The following is a 23320-nucleotide window of genomic DNA, read 5'->3' on the forward strand; positions in this document are numbered from 1 at the left end:
TTTGGAAATATAATGAGTGCACAATAGAAACCAACTGGCCAGAAAATAGAATTGTTGTTGAATATCGTGGGCACATCCATGGTTTTAACTTCAGTTGGAGAAGTTCGGTGAGTAGTTACGGGTGTTGATTAACAACTACCATTTAGCTAAGGCATTTGATTTTCCATCGTTCAGAATTCTGACATAAAAAGAAACTGTAGACAGAAAATATTTTGTTCTGGTATGGAGAAAGTGTTTTTAATAAATTACAAAGTTTATATTTGATCATGAATGCGATATATTGTGATCATTCATCTATGATTATTGTGTGCTTTTCAGCGCACTGAAGAGACTTGACTCATCTGAAACGTTGAACTCAAAAAGTGAATGCCGTTTGTAGCTATGAAGTACGATATACAGCAATTTTAGAACGGAAAATCTCATGAGAGTGCTGCATTACACAAAACAGGGTAATCAAAATTATGCATATTTTTCATTGTTACTAATGAAAATATTACGCTTTCCTAAAAAATAATTGCTCCAAAAAAAATTGGAAGACCTTACCTTCCAAAATGTTCAAGTATGTAGCTGAATTAGAATATTATACTGCGAGCACTGTTTCATTGATAGATTCATGATAAAAATAACTACCGAATAAATTAAAACATTCTATTCACTTTCAACGAGGAGTAACATGGAAGTTTATCAATGTACCAACGTTTTTTTAAGAGGTCATGATTGTTCAAATCTGTAAAATGCAACATTATTATTTTACAATTCCCTTATTGCGAAAACCAAATTGTGCAAGTAATGATCAAACAAATATTTTTGCAAGATTCGCAGGAGAAGTTGTGATATGTTTTCGAAATTCTATCAGATATGCTATGAATAGTCGATTTTGAAACTTTCATCTTACCATATATTCATCGAAAGATTCATTGAAATGTACACTTGAATACTGAACCTTATACTGTACCTTTAAGTACGAAGCAATATTAACCAGCCTTATTCCTGGATAAGAAGACTCTGAACATTTCAGTTTATTCAAATCCTTCACAACGGATTTGTCTAGTCGAAAGAACCAATCAAAATTTTTGGAGCAATTCCATGGGTTATCTATAAAAAAATAACGTGCTGTTATTCAATCACAACAATATTTTTCTTCAAATTCTCTTCAAATAAAAATAACATGCTTTCATGCTTTCACATAATTTCCAATAACTTTTTTCCATTCCTAGATATCCTCATCACAAAATCTAATTACTCCTTCACCCACAGGAAACTAACACATACAAACAGATACCTCAACGCATACTCTCACCATTATCCAGCACAAAATAACTCCATTTTGAATTCTCTCATCCACAGATCAATCAACCTTACAGACCTCCAAAACAAACCACGAGAGCTGGCTCAACTCAAATCAGCACTTCTACAAAATGGATTCACAGACTATCAAATTAACAGATCCATCCGTCGTCAACAAATTTCTCCACCCAGTCCCAAAGATCCAAAAGACAACGTTTCCCAAAGCTTTCTTTTCCTACATTAAATGTGTTACTGCCAAATTTAGCCGAATTCTCAAAAACCAGTGGATAAAAACGATATTCACCGCCAGATTTCAAATTTCCACGTTCCTCCGTTCCCCCAAGGAACAAAATTGTCAAGGAATCCCAGAGTATCTATGAAATTCCATGTTCCGATTGCCACAGAACTTATGTAGGCCAGACCAACAGACGTGTGATAAATAAAGTATACGAACATCAACTTGCTTGACCCATCCTCACTCCTGTCCGAAGATCATTGCGAACCACTAAGATAATCGCCACAGCGAAAACACTACAAGCTCGGATAATTCGCGAGGCCATCGAAATCAAGAAGCGATCATCCTGCCTGAAAATACGTGACGAAAGTTAGAGACTTCCAATTACCTGGAAACCCCCAATTATCTGAAGTCCACCTCCACCAAGACGTTCGGTGATGGTATTCACATTTCCACTTCAGTAGCACCCGCTGATATAAATACCACCAAAGGCCCTTCGATACCCCAGTTCAATCTAAAGAGTAGGAAGATTGAGACCTCAGAGAGAACTCGTGACGTGATTTTGGGAGTAGGCAAATTGAGGCCCCGACGTCAAGTCACATCAATTTCTTGAAAATGGCTTCAAAATCGAAGCCCAAACATCGAATACAAAACTCCAGACGCGGTTCAACCCGAAGTCAACGAAGTCCTCAGTGAAAATCTCACTTTATCGTGAGATTCATGGATGCATCTCACTTAACGAAAGTCATTTTGAGAGGAAAATAGTTTTTATCGACCTTTTGTTGTGTATTTTTTTCAAGGACAAAACACAAGCACTATAGTCAAATTCTTAAGGCGCTCTCAGAGCGGTGCTTGTGAGAAAATAGCGAATCACATTGGATTTGAATCGCTGGAGATTAAATCCATTTGGAAAAACTTTCTCAGTAAGTTTATTCCACATAAACGCAGTTTTCCAGATGAAAGAGTTTTAAAATAGTGGCGTTCGAAGTGTACTGAGTTGAACCTTAAAACGATGGGCAGCCACAGTCCGTCGTGTATTTCCGATATGTACCGCTCTTGGTGGAATCAAATGTGCCAAGTCACTCGAACACCTCCCGTGAAAGTATCCATAGAAGAGAGACAAATCTCCAACCTTTCTTCGATGTTCCAGGCTATCAAGGTTGCATATGTGATATTTGCGTCTCCAATTAGGCGGATGGCTCTTTTCTGGATGGAATTCAGCAACTTCAGGTATGTGTTCTCATGTATGGGGGGCTCCATACATGAGAACAATACTCCAAAGGAGGTCCGAACTGAGCTTCATAATGCATAAAAAGGTGCTGAGGTGTGTACAGTTTTCTGGTTCGGAACAGCGTGCCAAACTTTTGATAAGCAGCCTTTGCAATTCATGCGACATGATTGTGCCATTACATATTGATGTCCATTTTAACCCCCAACAAACTTATCGAAGCAGAAAGCTGAATTATCTGACCTGACATTATTACATCGGGTTCGGAGACATTTATCTTCTTGGAGAAAACCGATGCCTGGGTTTTTGTGACATTAAATTGAACCTGGTTACTTTCACCCCAATTCGAAACACTTCTAGATCCTCATTAAGATATGCAACCTCCTGCTGCCGGTGAAGATGTGCCTCCGTAGCCGATGTCCTGGAATCCAAATGGAATGACGAGACAAGAGTGCTGTCGTCTTGGTTTTTTCCAATAAGTTGTTGATATACAATAAAAATATTGTTGAAGACAATATGAATCCCTGTAGAACACCAGCGTTGATGGTGAAAGTATTCGAGAGATATCCATCGACGGTCACTTGCACGGAATGTTCTTTCAGAAAGCTGAAGAGCCATACACAGAAATGACCCAACAAGCCATAGCATCGAAGTTTGGCCAGCAAACCCTCATGCCACACACAGTCAAAGGCCTCGGAAATATCAAGCGCAACAGCTCTTGATTCACCATGATTCTCGATTGTGTTATTCCAAATATGGGTGACATAAGATAGAAGGTCGCCTGTTGATATTTGTTTTCGAAATCCATATTGACCATCGCTCAAAATGTTGAAGCCTTCCATATATTTGACGATATGGTGGTTTGCAACTTTCTCTATGATCTCTATGATTTTTTATATAAATGATAGCAAAGCGTCTGGTCTATAGTTATTTGGATCAGTAACTTGTCGTATGCAATAATATTGTCTATCAAAAAAGGGAGAAATTATACAGATACTTATCTTAACGTTCCGGAAGCAAAATTAGCTTTTGCATGACTTCAGAATTGCAAAAATTCTAATACAATTCGCGGTTTATTTTGCTGATTTGCTTTATTATCAAAGGTCCTCTTTCTTCTTTCTCACATTTTTTGTATGGACATATACCTAGAGGTAGAAAGTCAAAAAACTTTTTTCTCAAAAAACTAATCTTTTCTAAAAATATATTTCTTCAATTCAAAGAAGTATCAATTTTTTTTACACCAAGTTGTTTGTTTTTGATGTACCACACTTTATACACTGTCATAGATGGAGAGTATTATAAGGTATTGAATTCTTGATTATTGAACCTGATCGAAATTTCCCTATCCTTTTCTCATTGAATACGTCTTTTTCATCCGAATAGAAAATTAAATCACTGTATCATAACTTTTTGATTAGTTTGGAAAGCCGGATGTAAATTATAATTGAAATCTTTTCAAAGCCTATATAGATTGGTACGTTCAGAGATGAAACAATAAGAAGAAAAAGTCGCGGAATACTGAAAGTATTGATACGGAAGAAATAATGAAAAAGATATAAATGAAATTCAGTTAGCTTATTTTAATGCATTTTCCTGAAAATTATGTATCGAATTGAGTGATGTCATATCTATATAAAATTATTGTGTGCACGAAAAAATAGTTCAATATGAGGGGCATTCTGAAACAGTAATCGATATGTTTATTTAGAACCTAGTTTTATATATATAATCTAGCCAGCTACAAAAATTTACATTCGTTGGATATGAATAAAATGACCGTGTCCATAATATCTTGTTGTGTTCTAACCAATTTACGCATCAATGCATAATATTTTTTTTCACCTTGTTACGAAACCAATGTGTATGATGACGCACACAGTTTTCTGGAAGATGAAAAATACATTGAAGAGAGAAAGTGGGAAAATAGGGGCATATTCAAAGAATGCCCTGAATTCTTCGTATTATTTGAGCTGATTAGATTTAAATATTTGTAGAAGTAATGTTTTTCATAATGAATGATGAATGATATGAAGTTCATATCTGTGACGAAAGTAGTTCATATTCTGTAAACATATCTGAGCAAATTATTATTCTTTCACTTTACATTCACTTACACAGTTTCAGATTTTCCGATGTTATATCACATCTTTTTGTTTTGTTTTGTTTTGTTTAGAAACTGATGAGCTGGTAAGCTAGGAGACTACGAAATGAAAAAAAAAAGAATTTTGACATTTCACTGATTCACATAACGTAACGAAAATAAGACCACAATCTTTCAATTCATACTCCACCTTGAATACCAACAATTTGTATATGATATTCAGAAATGTTTATATCTCAATCGAAACTTGGTATTGGTATAATAAGACATTTTCAATACGAATCGAAACATTTTTGAATTACTCGGGTAACTAAAGTCTCATGTCAAGGCACGATATATTTCAACAATGAAATTCTACTTTTGAACAAATGTTGTCCTAGAAGTCCCTTATCATTCCATATACAGTGTCACACATAAAGTCCGCATCAAATGGGATTTTTTTTGTTCATCTCTTCAAGCAACTTTTGATATCTCCATTAGGTTGTGCTTTCAAAATGATGCCAAATGACATGCATATGACTGATCAAGTGATTTTCTTCCCTGTTAAATTTGACATTTTTGTCAAAAAATATTCAGAAAAGCAATTATATCTCGAAATTTCGAAAATCGGTAAAGAGAAAAAATGATTGTTTTTTAATTTTTTACCCAAATACCAATTTTTAGCTCTCTAGTACAAATTTAGTTTTTTTTACAGTTTTTCGAAAATTTGACATTTGCCGATTTCTCAAATTTAGCCAAACCTCAACAAAGTTAGTGATTTATGCCTAACTTATCTTTCCAATGCATTTTTATTACCAATTGCAATTCTAAATACAACTTATTTCGCAAAAATTTAAGACACCAGAAAAAATTATGCCAAAAATGATGCAAAGTTGATACAATTTTTAAAAACAGATAAATATTTCACTTTATTTCTACTTTTTGCGAAATATCTTGATACATAAGCATAATTAAAAAACAATATCAATGAAAAGTCAATAACAGTTAAACTTTGATTTACTATTTACGAAAAATTACAACGAAATTAAACTAAGGGAAATATCAAAAGTTGCTTGAAGAGATGAACAAAAAAAATCAGTATCGTCAGTATCGGGCAGGCGGTCCTCGATTGAAGAAAATGAAAATGTGAACAACCAAGAAAAGTACTCAACAGACGGTCCTCGATTGAAGAAAATTAAAATATGAAAAACCAAGAAAAGTACTCAATAGAAATAAATTGACGAATTGAAATCAATATGGGAATATATAGGGTGAGGGTGGCCCACCACATATGCCTCGGTATTTTCCCTTCAAAACTATATTAGGGTTCCCTAAGTAAAAATAATACTAACTTAAACAAAAAATCAGAAATACAAAATTTACGTCAAATTTACAATTATATTTTAGCTTTTGATCAATAAAATTAAACAAATGATTTCAATATAAGAAAAATTATAGATCTGAAGATCAAGATCTTCAGATGATGTGGTGCTGCAGGTTTTTCCGGGTTTTCCTGCAGCTGAAAAAGCAAATGCGCCACTGGAATCAATGAACTCGCCCCGGAGCGCCAATTAATTTTTATTGTTCTATTTATTTTATTTTTATCGTTGTCTTAAAATTGTGTATGTTGTAAATCAATCTATAGATCACTTATAATTTTTCAGTTACACTTACATTTAAATCTTACCTTATATGCACATATCATAATAATAACATTTTCTCTGGTGCTGTAACAAAATTTTCGACATCAAATTTGCATTTGACTTTTCGTTTTTTATGTTTGGATTCATATGCCTTTTTTATATTTTGAACGAACTTTGGTGAGTCTTTTGTAACATTTCTATTACTTTATAATGTTTGCATCATATTTATTTTGTAGATATTCTTGACAAAGGAAAAAATAAATTTCCTAAAGCTTGAATAGCAAAAAATAATGTTTTATAGCCCGCAGAGATTGACTGAAATACCCAACTTAAAACTAACTCAAAAAAATCCATTAATGTTTAACTTTCTTTAGTCGATTTATATGTTCAATTCATTTATTTTTAATCATTTTTACTGCCCTGAAAAAGCTTCCCACTAGAAGCGAAAGCTTGGCAAAGTGAAGCAGAGTTTTGATATTTGATTTTTTGACTGAGAGACCCGGTTATTTCCATTTTACTGTATATATATATATATATATATATATATATATATATATATATATATATATATATATATATATATATATATATATATATGTATATATATATATATATATATATATATATATATATATATATATATATATATTTTATAAATAATCTTTACGAAATCGAGTTCGACACCGTTTATACAAAGAATCTACTTTTTTTTCAACGTACCCTGGATATAACTCGATAACAAAGTCAGTGGATATAAAATATCTCAATTTCCGAACGTGTATAGCTTTCTATCCTACATTAATCATTATTCGTTACCATAACAAGATGGTAATGTGGATAATATTTCCTCGTATTTTATTTCAGAGGGTTTATTTTTCTCCGTTTTTTCGCCACTTACATTCGACGAGCTTTTGTGAATTGGAAGCATTATGTGGAAGTTATTAAAAGCAATAAAAGATCATAATGTAGAAACGCATTATTGAAATTTGGAGACTCTTGCTGGAATATAAAATTAGGGCCAGATTACAGTTTAATTTTGTTTATTTTTGTTGAATTCCGCCTAAATTATTTAATAACGTAATTTTGTGCATACGGGTTGATCAATACCCATATTTTTAATGATATACCATGAGAACATACACTTGGCACTATGAGACTAGTACTTGTAGGTACGAAAAGTACGATGTTGAATTCAAATAACTAGATGATTGTTTTAAAAAACTGTCTTGGGAAGTCAATTGTAAAAGCACATCATGCTCCTATTGAAACATTTCTTTCAAAACGTAAACGTATTTGATTTTCCACAAACTCTTCACCTAATGCTAATGCTAAATACTCTAATCTGGGTTAGTTTGAAGGTGGCTGACAATGTTTCATGGTGAACTTCATTTCACTAATGAAATTTACTCGAATCTGCTTCTCGTTATATGATCCGAGTGTCAGCTGTTACCATATCATTCACATGAATCAAAAAATCAGGATCTATGATGAAACCTTGTGGTACACCTGCTCTAATGTCATCGTTATCTGAGAAAGGATAATGCACCACACTATTCTTGTGTGGTGTATATGTCCCGTAAAGCATAATACTCTAGTTGGTCCGTAGTAAAGCGTAATCAACTCAATCAAAAGCTCTGAACAAGTCGCAAAGTTGTAATTAATTTTGGGCGGAAACCATACTGGCAGTCAGATAAAATTTCATATTCCTCCATACTGGCCAGTCTTCAAGTATGCCCACTGATATATGTGAAACTAATTCGAAACTAATTCGATTATTTGAAAGCAAACCAGAATATGGATTTCAACAATGAAAACGTTATCGTAAAATGTAGACCTGAAATGTAGACCTAAAAAACACGCTTTTATAGCATATGAAACAAAAATGTAAAAAATTAATATAGTTTGAAAAATCTAAAAAACACGCTTTTAAAGAACATCGAACTAAAAAGTTAAAAATATTTTTTCAAATAAGCTCAAAACAATAACGATCAAAAAATATTAGGATTATTGTGAAAAAAACGTGGGCGCTAGATATACAAAAAATATGGCACAAAAGGCCCAAGCTTAGCGTGTTTTTTTATTTTTTTTGAAACTATATTTTATGTTTAATCCTATCTAGTCAGATTAAGTTGAAAATCTTCATATGAAGTGTCATTTAAATATGTTGATTTCTTAAGGTATCATTATATTATACTTAATATTATACTTACTTATCAAATACAACTCTCTAATATCCCCATGTGATAAGTCCAAATCAAGTTCTTTCAAACGATTTCCTTCTAAGTTAAGAACTTGAATGTTCGGAAATTGCTTTAAGAAAGTTCGACTGATATTTGTTATCAATAAATTCCTCAACTCTAACACCTGAAAGAAAGTAAAAATGAAGAGTATTACACAGAAACCAGTAGGTAACCTAAATATGTAACAATTTTTGAAGGAGTAGAGATGACATGAAACAAGAATGAAAAATAATATAAAAGTCAGGAGTAAACATTGTATTCGCAAAATATTAATGATTGTTTTCGTGAGACGTCTGCAGATAGAACAAAATAATTCTAAGCAATTAAGTTCCTAGTAAGATATTCATAAAAATCTCTTCTCTAAATATATTTATATAACTCAAAGATGACTAACTGACTGATATAGTAATCTATCAACGCACAGCCCAAACCACTGGACGGATCGGGCTGAAATTTGGCATGCAGGTAGTTGTTATGACGTAGGTGATTTTTCATCGTTTGATGGAATGATAACCATTCCGGTAGAATTGTGCACAGTTGTTACTACGGTTCAAGAATTTCTGTCCAAAGTTTATCCAGACATTATTCATATACATGACAAGCATATTGAATAGTTATGTAAGCGTGCCACACTTACTCCAAGGAACGATCAAGCAGCAGCTATCAACGATATCCTGCTCATGTCATTTGAGGGCGAAGAAAAGGTCTATACTTCGATTGATACTGTGGTTAATACAGATGACGCTACTAATCACCCTGTAGAATTTTTTAATTCATTGAAACCGCCAGGTTTGCTTTGTCATAAGCTTATTCTGTTGTTGCGAAATTTAATACCACCAAAAGTTTGTAACGGTACGAGACTGCAAGTGAAAGCGTTACATCGCAATATATATTGCACTGTATTCCACTATAGTGGAAGGCACTATATTAACTGTTTGTGCGAAAGGGGAAACTGTATTTATACAACGAATCCCATTAATAGCTTATGATATCCCGTTCGAATTTAAACGATTACAGTTTTCCTTAAAAGTTTGCTTTGCCATGACAATAAACAAGTCTCAGGGGCAAACTCTCAAATTTGCGGGTATTGACTTGAGAGAACATTGCTTCTCTCATGGACAGTTTTTATGTTGCTTGCTCACGAGTAAGTTCATCCAATAGCTTGATAGTTTTAGCGTCTAATGACAGATTAGTTAAGAATATTGTGTACAAAGAAGTTTTTAGGCCCTAATTTTTCACACACGCTAAATAAAAGTAAAGCCGCAAAAACTATACCTAATTAATAATAATACTTCTTAACGCGAGCGAAGCCGCCGGCAAAAGCTAATTATTTATATTCCTTCACAACGTTTCGGCAAAGTCTCATTTGCCATCTTCTGATGACTTTAGAACTGGTGAGTTTGGAACTAGAAGAAGATGTCAAATGAGACGTTGCTGAAATAAATTGATGTTTTTTACCAATTTCATTTGTAACTAACGTTACTACAATGTCCTATACGGACATTCTCAAACTTATACTTGTATAAGTTATACTTGCATAAGATTGAAAATGTCCGTATAGGACAGAACTGCAGTAACGTTAGTTAATACAAATAAAAGTGGTAAAAAACATAGGTGGTGAAGCCAGGAAGCAATTCATCGCTTATTCAAGAGCAGACTATTTTATACCTTGTACCAGTTTCTTGAGCAACAAGCAGAATCTGCATTATGGAAGAAAACAAATTCCCTCTGAGAAGGTCCGCAAACACTTTACATCAAAGGATGATTCGTCCAAATCAGAAGCTGAATGTAATGTATCGTCAGATATATCTGACTGAGATGCCCTCTTGTGGGAAGGTTGCTTCGGTCATTAACCTTACATTTTGAATTTCAGTTATCCTCAATATCGATCAATCAATTTGTGTAGCTCGTCTATCTGACGTTGATCACGTCCTCATCAATTTGAGAAAAATCCTATCAACCATTTCATACTGAATCTTTAGAAAAAAAGACTACATGTTTTAGCTAATATAACTTGATTACTTATATAAAGATGAAAAGCTGGGAACCCAGAAAGTAGAGAGAGTTTGTTGCTTGGCGGTTGAAGCTTCTGAAAAAAAACTTCATTTATAAAAAATGTGAAGATTCCAAAATCATTTTATTCAAATTATCACCTTGTTTTGAAGAGCAGGTCATTTGTCTGAGAGGTGATATGCCTATGAATCGAAGTTTTTGGTCATCATTCTGTATTCCGTTAGTATGAAAATGTTGGATTTTACAAGCTAGTAAGATATTCACGAGAATTTCATACCATAAGTTCTGAAAATGACACAAAATCCGAAAGAAAAATTGATGAAGCCACAAAGATCATAGGGTATGGATTATTATAAGCTCATAATGGTCAATTATCGGACGCAGAAAATGAACCGATATGGTTCTGTCACCACGTGCCTTTGTTAAAATAACGTGTAAGATTCCCACCTTGATACCCGCGACAACCTTCCAATATGAGGGTTTTTGGTACGTCAGCTACACCTGACGATGCCTTAGTTTCACCCTTGTAGGGCTTTTTGGCCTCTGGTTTTGGTGAATCATCACTTGAGCGCAAACGTTTGCTAACCTGCTCATGGAGAGTTCGTTCCTCCACCTGAGACAGATTCTGCGTACGCCGCTCAAGAATTTGGTGCAAGGTACCTCGCTCTTGAGGAGACGCCTCAGTCGTTTCCCGGCTGCACCACCAAACTTTTTTTTTAGGTTCAGTTATTGGATCATGAGTAGAAGAGTTGAGAGGCTCTCACTCCTGATCTAAATTTACAGGAAGATCAGTTTTTAGTCGTAAGCTCGACATCCATTTTCTCTGTAGACTCAGCGCCAGAAATAATTTTTAAGTTCACCTGGTCCATAAAAGACGCAAGAGCAGCTAGGGAAAGAAGGTAAATCACGGCAGAGCCCCGTATTACCGTGACAAGGCGATGCTACGACAAGAGGGCGCCCAGTATCTCGAGGGTTCCGTAGTGACAGCTGATAGGCTCAGTGTCATTCATCCTCTCGGCACGGATACACACACCTAAGGATTAATCCATGGTTGGGATGCCATTCAGTTAGGGAATAACAGAACCACAAGTGATTCTGTCATTTCTGTTTTCAGCGGGGCTACGTGAAAGCAGGCATCCGTTGGACGATTTGCTCAACCCCCACATACCAAGCCAATGCGCTCGGCCAAAAACAGCATGCATAGTGGTTCAGGCAGTGTACATATATGTTTTTTTAAATCAAGGAAATTGAGGAAGCATCACAGCCAATCATTTTCTGATAGAATCAAGGATCAACAGGTATCGTTGAGCCACCTATCAGTATTAACTCCACGACAGGGAACACAAAGGGAGTATTCCAAATGTTCCAAAAGTTTTTGCAATGTATGAGTTCATGAATATCTGCTAACACACATCACAAGGTTGATGTGGTTTGAAGAAAACATCAGTGTGGAGGAAGATGATTTTGATGTGGTTATAGTCAACAAATTCGTCAGGAATCTTCAGCCAATGGGAAAACTCGTAATAGTTGAAACAGTGGTAATAGCGACTCCTGTTGGATTTACAGCTCAAACTGAGAATATATACAAGAAAATAAACAAGTGTCTCCGACGGTGTTATCCAATATCAGATAGTGAAACAAACCTATGACGACTTTTCCTACAAACGTCCTGTCTATGGGAACAACAAAACATTGAAGTTTCAGCAGATATATTCGAAACATCTCACGATTTTGCCCTCACGGTTTGTTTTGTCCTCGGAATTTTTGATGTTAAAAACGTTCCTGTTCTCGAAATCGGTAATGTGTAACTGCACGTTGTCAGCGTTATTGCAGTGGCATCTCACCAAGCGATTCTGAGTGTTGAAATCCCTTATAAGGAAAGATTTTTCTTACGTCATACAATCTCTTTAATTGAAAAGATGAATTGTTACCTATTTTTCTGCCCTAATTCTCCCTCAATCTACTTTCAATTAACGAATTAACCCCAAGTTCATTTTCACAGATACATTTTACATCCATTTTACTAAATTACTAGTGTCAGATCATGTAGAAACTGTAGCTTGATGTACTAAGTATGACTCTTCAAACTGGTCACGTTTAATAAAACGAGCAATCAAAAGATAAAAATATAGCTTCATTCCATATGAAATAATATTTTTATCTTTCCGTTTTTCCGAGATGAAAAAATCGTCTGGATTTGGAACCGGTGCAAAGGACATATTTATTTAAATTGATTTCCAGGATCAAAATAAAGCGGTTTATGGCATTGTTACATTGTATAACGTGAGGAAAAACGTGATTCAGAAAAAATATCATCACGTTTATGATCTTGACAGTACACCAACTTCTAAAATATACTCATTGGTTGCGTAATATTCAGAAAACATGCTTTTAGATGAAGCTATATCTAACATCCATTAAGCATTGACAGAAAAGAAAATATTGAAGGAATGTTTTTCGATAGAGATAAACTTCATCAGAAAAGTGTTGCATCCAGTTTCTGCAAATTTGCGCATATTGTCACGTTGATGTTGCTTCCAGCCCCAATCTGTTGTCAGTTTGTTATCCAGCCAAATTTGAAGCTGATATCTGATACCTGTATGAAACACCTTCTGAAGAGCTCAACATTTGTGTGAGCTATTCAGGTATGAAAGTTTTCCTGAAATAGCAATAAATAGGCACCTACGCATATTAATTTGAAAATATCTTGAAAAGTATTAAGTACATTAACTCATTTGATTGTTAATTATAGTATGTTTCGATTTGCAATTTTTTAGTTCATCAATGTAACATGGAATCTTACATTTTTTGAGTAATTAAAGTGAACATTTATATACATAGCACAAAATCTCAAATAACGTTAAAAATGTTTTCGTTTTTTTACATTTTCATAGAAAATACTCCACCATGATATTTTTTTACATTACCAATTTTTTGAAGTGAGTATTTTTGAGTAAAAGTGAGAGTGTTTTTTCCATATAAAATCAAAATGAGGGAAGAAAAAAGTTTTGGATAAAAGAAATGACAGTGTGTTTGGAACATAAGAATGTCGTAAAAAAATGGGGAAAATAAAAAATTTAAATTAAAAAGTCGGGTATCTGTATTTGTCGCATATATTTTGAAGTTATGAGAAAATATATATACAAAAGTTGTATATCTTTTCATTACGTACAGTTTTGTTGCTTGAACTATTTCGACAGCAATAGCGACAAACCGTTTTCCACTTTTTAGAGCTCACCCTCTTCAACTTCTCGATCTCAAATCGCCCGTGAATTATTTTTTCTTCTATTTTCCCAATGAGTATCATAACAATTTTTTTTCACTTTTTATCATTTTCAAAGTCTACCGCCCTGGCCAAAAGAGAACAATTTTTGAAATAGAACTGTCTATCAATACTGCCTTTAAAAAATTATAGTAATCAACGATTTTTTTATCTAACCCTGTTTTCTAAAATTGAATGAAAATGAGACAATTTTCTCTATTATCTAGGTTATTTTTGTGTTCTTTTTCTTTTCATGTTCTTTCACTTTTGGTGAAAGAACAGAGATAATTGCGTGTTTCTTCAGAAAAAAACAATGTGGAGGTGGCATTCAGACCACATGATAGGTTATCTGATTTCCCTTTCAATGCCAAAGATAAAGTGGACAAGTTGGAGAAATCTGGAGTTTATAAGCTTAAGTGAGTGTCAAAGTATTTATGTGGAACAATGTGGTCGAAATTTCTCAGAACGGTTTGCTGAACAGGAAAGGTCCTTCAGACTAGGTGAAAATGATTCAACGTTTTCAAACCATTTCTTGGGATGCAACCACAAGTTCCCGAATCTGAACGATATGGATATTTTGCACTATGCAGGGAAGGGCAGCGAACTCAACTATTTTGAATCCTTGGAAATTCACAACTATGAGCATTGCGGGTGCAACCTGTTAAATGATCAAATCGATCTAGTTTACTCAACGGTTTTCAAATTAGCGTATCCACATTGTTACAGGTGAACAAAATTCAGGTACTCCATTAATTTAATTACCTCTGTTATTACCGACAGTGGTGTTAATATAAGGTCTAATGTAATCAATCAGTTTTATTTCAATGTCTGAAGTTTAAAAATGTCCTTATAGGACAAAACTGCAGTAACTTTAGTTATAAATGAAAGTGGTAAAAAACATAGAAAGTTTCATTTCTCATTTTTCATGTAAATTTATTTTATGAAGGCGCCTTTTTCTACCGCGGCTGGTGCGCCAGTTGAAGCATTTAAAAATTCTTCGTTATTGCACATCTACAACATAAAACGAACCTACATACAAAATTTCAGCCTCCGAAAATATAGCAGTACGGAGCAACAGTTATGAAAAGGTAATTTTCATATGTAAACGCGCCCCTTTACCACCATGGGGGGTGTCCCAGATGGAATTTTTGATAATCTTCTCTTAGTACGACCTAAGAAACACCTATATACAAAATTTCAGCTTTCAAGGTCTCACTAGTATGATGAAACAGAGATGAATGAATGTTGGTGAGTTACTTTCGCATTTATGCGCATTTATTAGTATCAGATATACTGCAGCATCTTTGGAGGGAAGGGCCCACTAGCAAGAGTAAATGAACAAAAGAAAAATATTTATAAAAATACTTATCATATAATAGAAATAACAGTAAGATGGAATGTATGAATGGATTCCAATAGATAGTGGAAATTGAGTTCGACGTTGAGACGTTATCCATCTCAATCCGACCCTAGTCACACATTATAGTAAATGATGTAAATAACATTGTTGATAAAGAAAGGTTTTGGCTTCCCACTTCTCCATCTTTGAATGAAAAAATGGAGAAGTGAAAAGCTAAAACCCTTCTTTCCCAAAAGTTAATCAATTCTAAAAATATACCACTTTCAGTTTAAAAATTTTTGATGATTGAACTCTTACCTTTATTGAGTTGGGTATTTTTGGAGATAGTATCGAGTCTATAGTGCCATTTTCCACAGAAATATTCTGAACCCGAGGTAATTTGTCCACAATATAGCTGAGATTGAGTTCAGATTTGAAATAAGCGGATAATTCCAAAATAGTGACGTTCTGAAGTTCAACTTCTGGTAAATTTCCTTTACATTTCAATATATCACGATCAAAAATACAAAATTCTTCTGTTGGTCGGCCAGTGATTGTTGATACCATATACAAGATTTTCAGAAATATGGCACTGAAACAAAAAAAATATTTGCAAAGAGAAAGTGAAGACGTAAAAACAATATGTTTTGTGCTCATATAAGTTCAATCCAACATTTCAGAACTTGTGTTATTGAACATTCTGTTGAACTTATAATCAAAATATTGATTTTCATTAAATTTACAAAACTGAACAAAATATCTTTGATGAGTGATGATCTAGGAGTTTTCGCGTGGAGTTAAGCTTATCGCCCACTTGTCCGGCATAGCACGGCACGGCACGTCCCGTCAAAATACGGATAAGATTGAAACAATGAAAATGAATGGACCAGCGCCCGTCACCGTCCGCCACCGGAAAAGATTCCAGGTCTCCGATCGGAAATACTGGAAACATTTCTCCTCGTCTTCTTTCAGATCGTTGAAAAGATGATGAAACTCTCCCAGGTTTACCCTATTTTGATAAATGGGATGGACCGACAACATTCATTTTTGTGGCTATTTCCCTTGAAAACGGCACCTTTAGTATGCTGGTTGTAGCTGGACAAGTGGGCGATGCTACTACCCGTTGTCATCAGGCGACGGACAGCGCCGTGTTGTGCTGTGCCGGACAAGTGAGCGATAAGCTTTACTCTTCTTCTAAATTGAAATGAAAATAGATGGAAAGTGATTCAACTGGGATGTTCAATATTTTATTGATCTGCAGTACGGCATCATCACTTTTACTTTTGGTGTCACATTTTCATTTTCCTTTTTTACCAGTAGATGAAATAAATTTCACAAAAATTTGAACATTGTCAAATTTCGATTCCAAAGTCTCAGCTCAGTTTCGAGAATGATTTGAAAAAATATTATTAGCATGCCAATTGCCTATTCCGAGTATATTCGGAGATATCCGAAAACACAGAAATTGTACTTCCACATGTCACTTTTCCCTGCTAAATAATGGTGCTATCCGACGTTTCGTCTCCCGGCCACCATCATCAAATTTATTTTTTCTTATAGGTGCTACATTGGATTCTTTATATTTTGAATAGAACCAGATTTTACCTTTTCAGTGATTTATAATAAGTTATCATTTTTTTTAATTGGAGATGTTGAAAAAAATCAATTCTTATCATAACAGGCTTTGATTTTGATGTTTCTAAATTTGACTTTCAATTTGTTACACTCAATGACATTTTGTTATTGAACAAGGCATTGCATTTTTGGCAAAAAATGGCTTTCACGGATGAAGAAAAAAGAGATATAATACAAATGTATTTCAAATACGATAGAAACAGTGTAAGGACATCGTAAACGTATTTAAACTTGTATCCCGAAAGACGACAACCACATCGAACTATGTTCAAGTTATTGGATCAAAATCTCATCAAGTTTGGTTCATTTAAAAAGCCGAGGAAAGAATACGGAAATAGAATGGACCTTGAAACTAAAGAAAATTTGATAAATGAGGTATGTATGAGGTAAGTTAGACATTATGTCCTTTTCAATAAAAATTAATAATTTGCAGATAAACATGAACCCGGGAAAATCTACAAGTCAAATTTCCTCCGAAATGAGTATTTGTCATACAAGTGCTTGGAGACATCTCAAAAAAGCGGTTCAAAATGTTACAAAATTCACATATCTCAAAAATTGCATCCCGGTGATTCCGAAAGGCGATTAGAATTTTATAATTGGCTAATAAGAAGACCTGATTTTTCTGTTTTCCTGGAAAATGTAATTTGGACAGATGAAAGCCCTTTTACGCATTGTGAGATATTCAACCGAAATAACAAACACATTTGGAGCATAAACAACCCCAGGCAGTTCCGAGAAATTCCACCTCAAGTGCAATTTAGTATTAACGTGTGGGTAGGAATTTACAAAGATGTAATTTTGGGTCCTCATTTATTTGACGGAATTACGAATGAAAAAACCCATCACCAGTTTTTAATTTCGATTTTCGAAGACTATTTGGATGATTCACCGTTGGCTAACTATAACAACATCTGGTTTCAACATAATGGTGCTCCACCGCACACTACCAGACGAGTATATAATTACCTGACTGAAAGATTTGGTGATAAATGGATAGGAAATAATGGGCCGGTGAAGTGGCCAGCAAGGTATCCATACCTAAGTGTTATGGATAAATTCTTATGAGATACACTGAAAAATAGAGTTTATGGTCAGAGAGAATATCAAAATATTGAGGACCTTCAACGTAGCATTGTTAGAGAGTTCGGAAAATGGAGAAGGAGAGAAATTAATCGTACAGTGAATAATATTTGAAGAAGGGCACAGTTGTGTTATCACAAACAAGGTCAGGATTTTGAGCATTTGCTGTTATTTACTTTTGTCTTTACATTTGAGTTAATTATTGTTATTCATTCAAAGTTCTATTTTAATTGAAAAGGACACAATGTCTAATCTACCTCATTTATCAAATTTCCATTGTTAATTCTGTCTCCGTATTTTTTTAATTGGCTTTTCAAACTAACCAAACTCGGTAACATTTTGATCCAATAACTTGAACATGGTTCGATGTGGTTGTCGTCTTTCGAGATACAAGTTTAAATACATTTCCGATGTCCGACGATGTATGTCGTATTTGTAATGAATTTGTATCATATCATTCATCATCATTCATGAAAGCCATTTTTCGACAAAAATTCAATGACTTGTACAATAACAAAATGTCATTGTGTGAAACAAATCGAAAGTCAAATTTAGAAACATCAAAGTCAAAGCCTATTATGAAAATAATTAATTTTTTTCAATATGGCCAGAAGACGAAACGTCGGATAGCAAATCTGAAAACACCAATATATAGCAAGGAAAAAGTGGCAACATGGAAGTGTAATTCATTTTCGAATTCTTCGAAAAATAAAGCCAGAAAAAAATTAAAACCATTTTCCGAAATTTCTGTTTTTTCCGGATATCTCCGGATATACTCGGAATTTCAGAACTTTCTCAACGGCATATTGTTAGTCAGGTAAATGCGCAACTTTGCTCCAGATTAACCATCATCGTATCTCTCATAGTTTCCGAGATCCCAATGGTGAGGACCGAATTTGAAACACCCTGTATAGTGGATTATATGAAAAATAGTAAAGGGGAGAAAAGGACGTGGAGAGAAAAAGAGGTTAATGTGCAACGTAATTTCCCCATGGCCATAATGTAAGAAATGAATTCGTGAACAGGCCTTATTATTGTAAGAAAGTGAATGTGGACATTTTGAACAATTAATTAAATGAACAGGAGTAGATAAGTTTCGAATGCATTTTCTTTTGAAATTATTACATTTATCGTTTGTATGCAGATTCTTGAAACGAATATATAACTGCCAATTACATAGAAATGGCTTGTTATATATGTACAGCTGAATCACTCTATATTTGTGGTCAGGATAGCATTATAAAAACGAAGTATTTTTTATATTCTGATTTGCGACCGATGATCGCAGACTTTCCTATTTTCAACAGTAATGAATAAACTCTAATTCAAATTAGTTGGATTTCATTTACATCATTCTGTTAGGATATTCAAATTAATATCAAGACAAAACACGGCTGAACCAATTTCCGAAGGTGAAACAGTGTTGGATCAAGAATTTGATTATCTATCACAAAATCCCCCTTTTCGTAATGAAAAAACAAGATGGTAGTGCCCTAAAGGCAATGAGTGATGCAAAAGTAGTGTGTCCGCCCTTGATATCTTGTTCCTTTAAAAAATTAAGATGGGGGACTTCTTACGTCCGCACTGTATGTCTACGTTCACATTTGTAAGCAACTCTTTCACTCGCAAAGACGTTCTCATATTCAATATTCATGTAACCTAATTACATGTTTAAAAATAAACTGGATTATTCGCCATACATATTTTTCATATTTCACTTGCAAGTGGTGTTCAAAAATACACCTACCGGGCGTTAACCTTCAACAAAATTACCCAATTGAATTATCATTATATTCATTTCAACCAGACTGATTTGGAAAAGAAAAATTTCACTCATAAACATAGTAGGGAAGTATTAGAGTGAAAACAAAATACAAAATTTTTGAATTATTATCAATTTTGCCAGGTGACTGGATGAAAATTTCCTACACGTATCGTTTCTCCATGCTTTGTTGATTAAATAATGACACATTATATGACATTCCGGCATTACAACTTCCCTTACGAAGATGATATCTGAAAAATCGAAATAAGCTTAAACCTCACTCGATCATCGATGGTCCCAACGACGGTTAATTACAAAGACGAGCTTCGATATTCAAGTAACACTTTATTGTCAGATTTTCACTGAACATTTTACAAAACCCCAACAGTGTTTCACCATGCAATAACTTCTCAAGCGTCTCATCGTCAAAGATCATGTTATTTCTATATACACCAATAGACTTATCAGTAGTACTATGTCAGAAGAATGCCACCCTTGAACTCTTTCGTCCATAAAATTACCAATCTTGCATTTCCTTTACGAAATCTCTATACGAGTATCATGCATTCATGCAAAATTGGGGTTTAGGTCCCAAACGAATTCAAACGACCAATGATCATTTATGGTGCAATTGCCTGGTGGCCAAAGGCTTTACAGAAAACGGCCTCGGCGAAGCTCTCTGGCTTACAGAGACAGGCTTGTCTGGCCATCAGCGGTGCCATCAGTACCACACCGTCAGCGGCCATGGAAATCCTTCTAGATCTACCTCATCTCCATATTTTTCTGGAGAGAAAGGCTAGATGAAGTACATATAGACTTGTGCACATCGCTAATTGCACAAATCAATTCAATGCAGAGTGCAACAGACTGTTAGTTGACACTGGAATCACAGCATTCTGGAAATGACCTCTGATTTAATGCCTCCAACTGTCAACTACGAACTGCCTTATAAAGTACTGTTCCAGAAAAGAGAGGACTGGCTCCTCCGGAAGAAGGAACTATTAAGAGCAGATAGTTGTTGGTTCCCAGATGGATCAAAAACACCTTCCGGTTCTGGTGAAGGTGTTTTCAGTCGCAGACCCAGGACAGAGATATCAACCAACCTAAGAACTTATACGACTCTATTTCGAGCGAATATTTACGCTATTGAATTGTGTGCGGAGAGTCAATAAAAATATTCTCGAACAGTCAAGTGACGTTGGAAGCTCTTGGCTTCTACCGAGCAACGTCTAAATTGGAACCAAATTGCCAAAAATGACTCTCCTCGATAGGAAGACGTAACAAATTGTATCTGGTCTGGACTCCTGACCATACTGGCCTGGAAGGCAATGATGCTGCTGACAAAGAAAGGTGCTGCAAGCAGCTTCATCAGACCAGAACCTGTAATTGGCATCACTTTAGACTTTGCCAAACAAAGATTGAACACCTGGATGACAAGAAAATGTATGAACTTCTGGCAGAATCTTCCAGAATTGGCTTCACCCTTCGCCGCTCGATACCAAACAGTTGTTAGACTACATTAGGGCCTTCTTACAGGTCACTGTCATTTGAATCATCATATGCAGAGACTCAGACTGTCGGAAGACAGTGTGTATCGCCTCTGTTTGGAAAAATGATGAAACAGCAGAACACACACTTTGTGCCTGCCCCGCTGGGGACCGAATCAGGTTTTTAGAGTTCAGCAGAGCCGTACTCTCACCATCTGACCTGAAATACCACTCACCATACAAACTAACCGGCTCCGTTAAAAAACTGGATTTATTTGGTCGAGTGTGAATAGGTGTGAGCCACAATAAACCCTTGAGGGTTTCGGTGGAGGCAACCCTTGATTATTATTTATGGTATTTTCAAAAGAGTGCGAAATTCAATGATGCGGCGGCTAGACGGTTGTATTGAAGCCGAAGGAGGCCATTTCCAACACTTAATTTAGTGCAATTCTTCAGTCTAGATGTTAATGCTATTTAATATTTGTTGTTATTGTTACATAATTAGTAATGAAAAATTGTAAAAATAATAATTTTCAAAAGAAACATTTAATTCCTCATATTATTCCTTGTGAGGTCCAGGGATATGCAATTAGGTCGACTTTTTTTCTTAAAAACTAAGCAAGATACGAAAAAAATTCAGGAGACAAAAAAGTTTTATTTCTAATTGCTTAATCCAAAGAAATAATGAAAATTGCACAAAAGTCAGGGGCGTACATTTTCAAGTAAAAAATATTTGTTCAAATCCCGCTCGAGACGCCACTGGTCTTAATAAATTGAATCACGTTCGGACTAAATTAGCTCCTCAATGTTATAAATACCATTGCCAAATTACAATAATATTGGGTTAAGGATATTCAAGATATTTACGAATAACTTTTTTTTATTTTTATTTTAACACCCTGTATCTTGAGAACGAAGGATTTGCGGACCCATGTTTATATGAACATTTCGTCATAAAATTACCTAAAGAATCGTCTTAAATTTATGGTACATACTTTATTAACACCCTGTATATGAACCTCTTGTATTCGTGGTATTTAATTTTCTCCATAACAGATGCTGTCGGTAATGAACCCAGCTGATTGCCGTATTGCATAAGCACACGTTTCAAGCTACCTTCAGAGGAATCGATAAATAAGCGCTGTGCATTCGAATCATACTTCGTCCACTCACATTGCATCTGATGAACCCAGACTTTTTGAACAATAAACACAGCCATTATCTTCGGAAAAAAATGTAAGTGAATATAAGTCTCACTGTACCGTTAGTAGAAATTGTTGTTTCTTGGTTGAAAGATTTTTTTGTTTTATTCGAGAAGCTAGAATCTTTGATGCTATCTTAGAAAGACCAATGTTCCTGACCAATGCGTTAAGCTCTTCCTGGTTAACAGGACACAAAAAACCATGAGTATATTAAGGGCAAACGAAATTTTGTTCAATAAAAATATCCTATGATAATGTGGATCGTCTATGGATGATAGAGATAACATATCAGAGTTTATGGAGCGGCCAAGGCCGCTTCAAACGTCCTTGGAAAAAACTTCAAGGATGAAATAATCGACCTTGCCTTCCTGCAGGAACCATGGACAGGAAATACATGCCGAGTAACCGGACTGAGCAATATTCCTGGTGAGGTAATAGCGTGCCCTGGAGTGAAACCCAGAGCATGTCTAGTCATCAGGAAAGGTATTAACCATTTTTGCTTACAGGCTTCTGCACCCAAGACGTGGTAGCTATCCAAATTTCCATATCGGGCAAGAAGGGTAAGATGAATTTTATCGGATACTGTACCTCCTCTTGCTGTTAGACACTTATCGACTATAGCAAAAGGAACAAACTTTAAACAGTAATGATTTATGACACCAATTCACACCATACAGCGTGGGGCAGCACGAATATAAACCGTAGGGATGAGTTACTCTATGATTATATACTAGGGGAGGGGGTGTCTGTAATTTATGAGGGCTCGGATCCAACTTTTGTCACTAGTAATAGGCAAGAGGTATTAGATTCAACTATCAGCT

General features: G+C 34.9%; 1 protein-coding gene across 2 annotated transcripts in view; it reads right to left on the reverse strand.

Annotated features, from left to right (window-relative positions):
- Positions 1-23320, reverse strand: part of swi2 (Protein singed wings 2) — a 65340-nt gene that overhangs the window by 16005 nt on the left and 26015 nt on the right. For both annotated transcript variants that reach the window (XM_074179977.1, XM_074179976.1), the window contains exons 2-4: positions 15646-15919; positions 8684-8837; positions 956-1095 (exon numbers count right to left, since the gene is read on the reverse strand). In XM_074179977.1, the coding sequence (XP_074036078.1) occupies positions 956-1095; positions 8684-8837; positions 15646-15919 (568 nt within the window). The remainder of the gene's footprint in view (positions 1-955; positions 1096-8683; positions 8838-15645; positions 15920-23320) is intronic.

The sequence above is a fragment of the Leptinotarsa decemlineata genome, unplaced genomic scaffold (assembly GCF_025532065.1).
Source record: "Leptinotarsa decemlineata unplaced genomic scaffold, Ldec_3_MD MMD2_tig00026282_RagTag_RagTag, whole genome shotgun sequence".
NCBI classification, from domain to species: domain Eukaryota; kingdom Metazoa; phylum Arthropoda; class Insecta; order Coleoptera; family Chrysomelidae; genus Leptinotarsa; species Leptinotarsa decemlineata.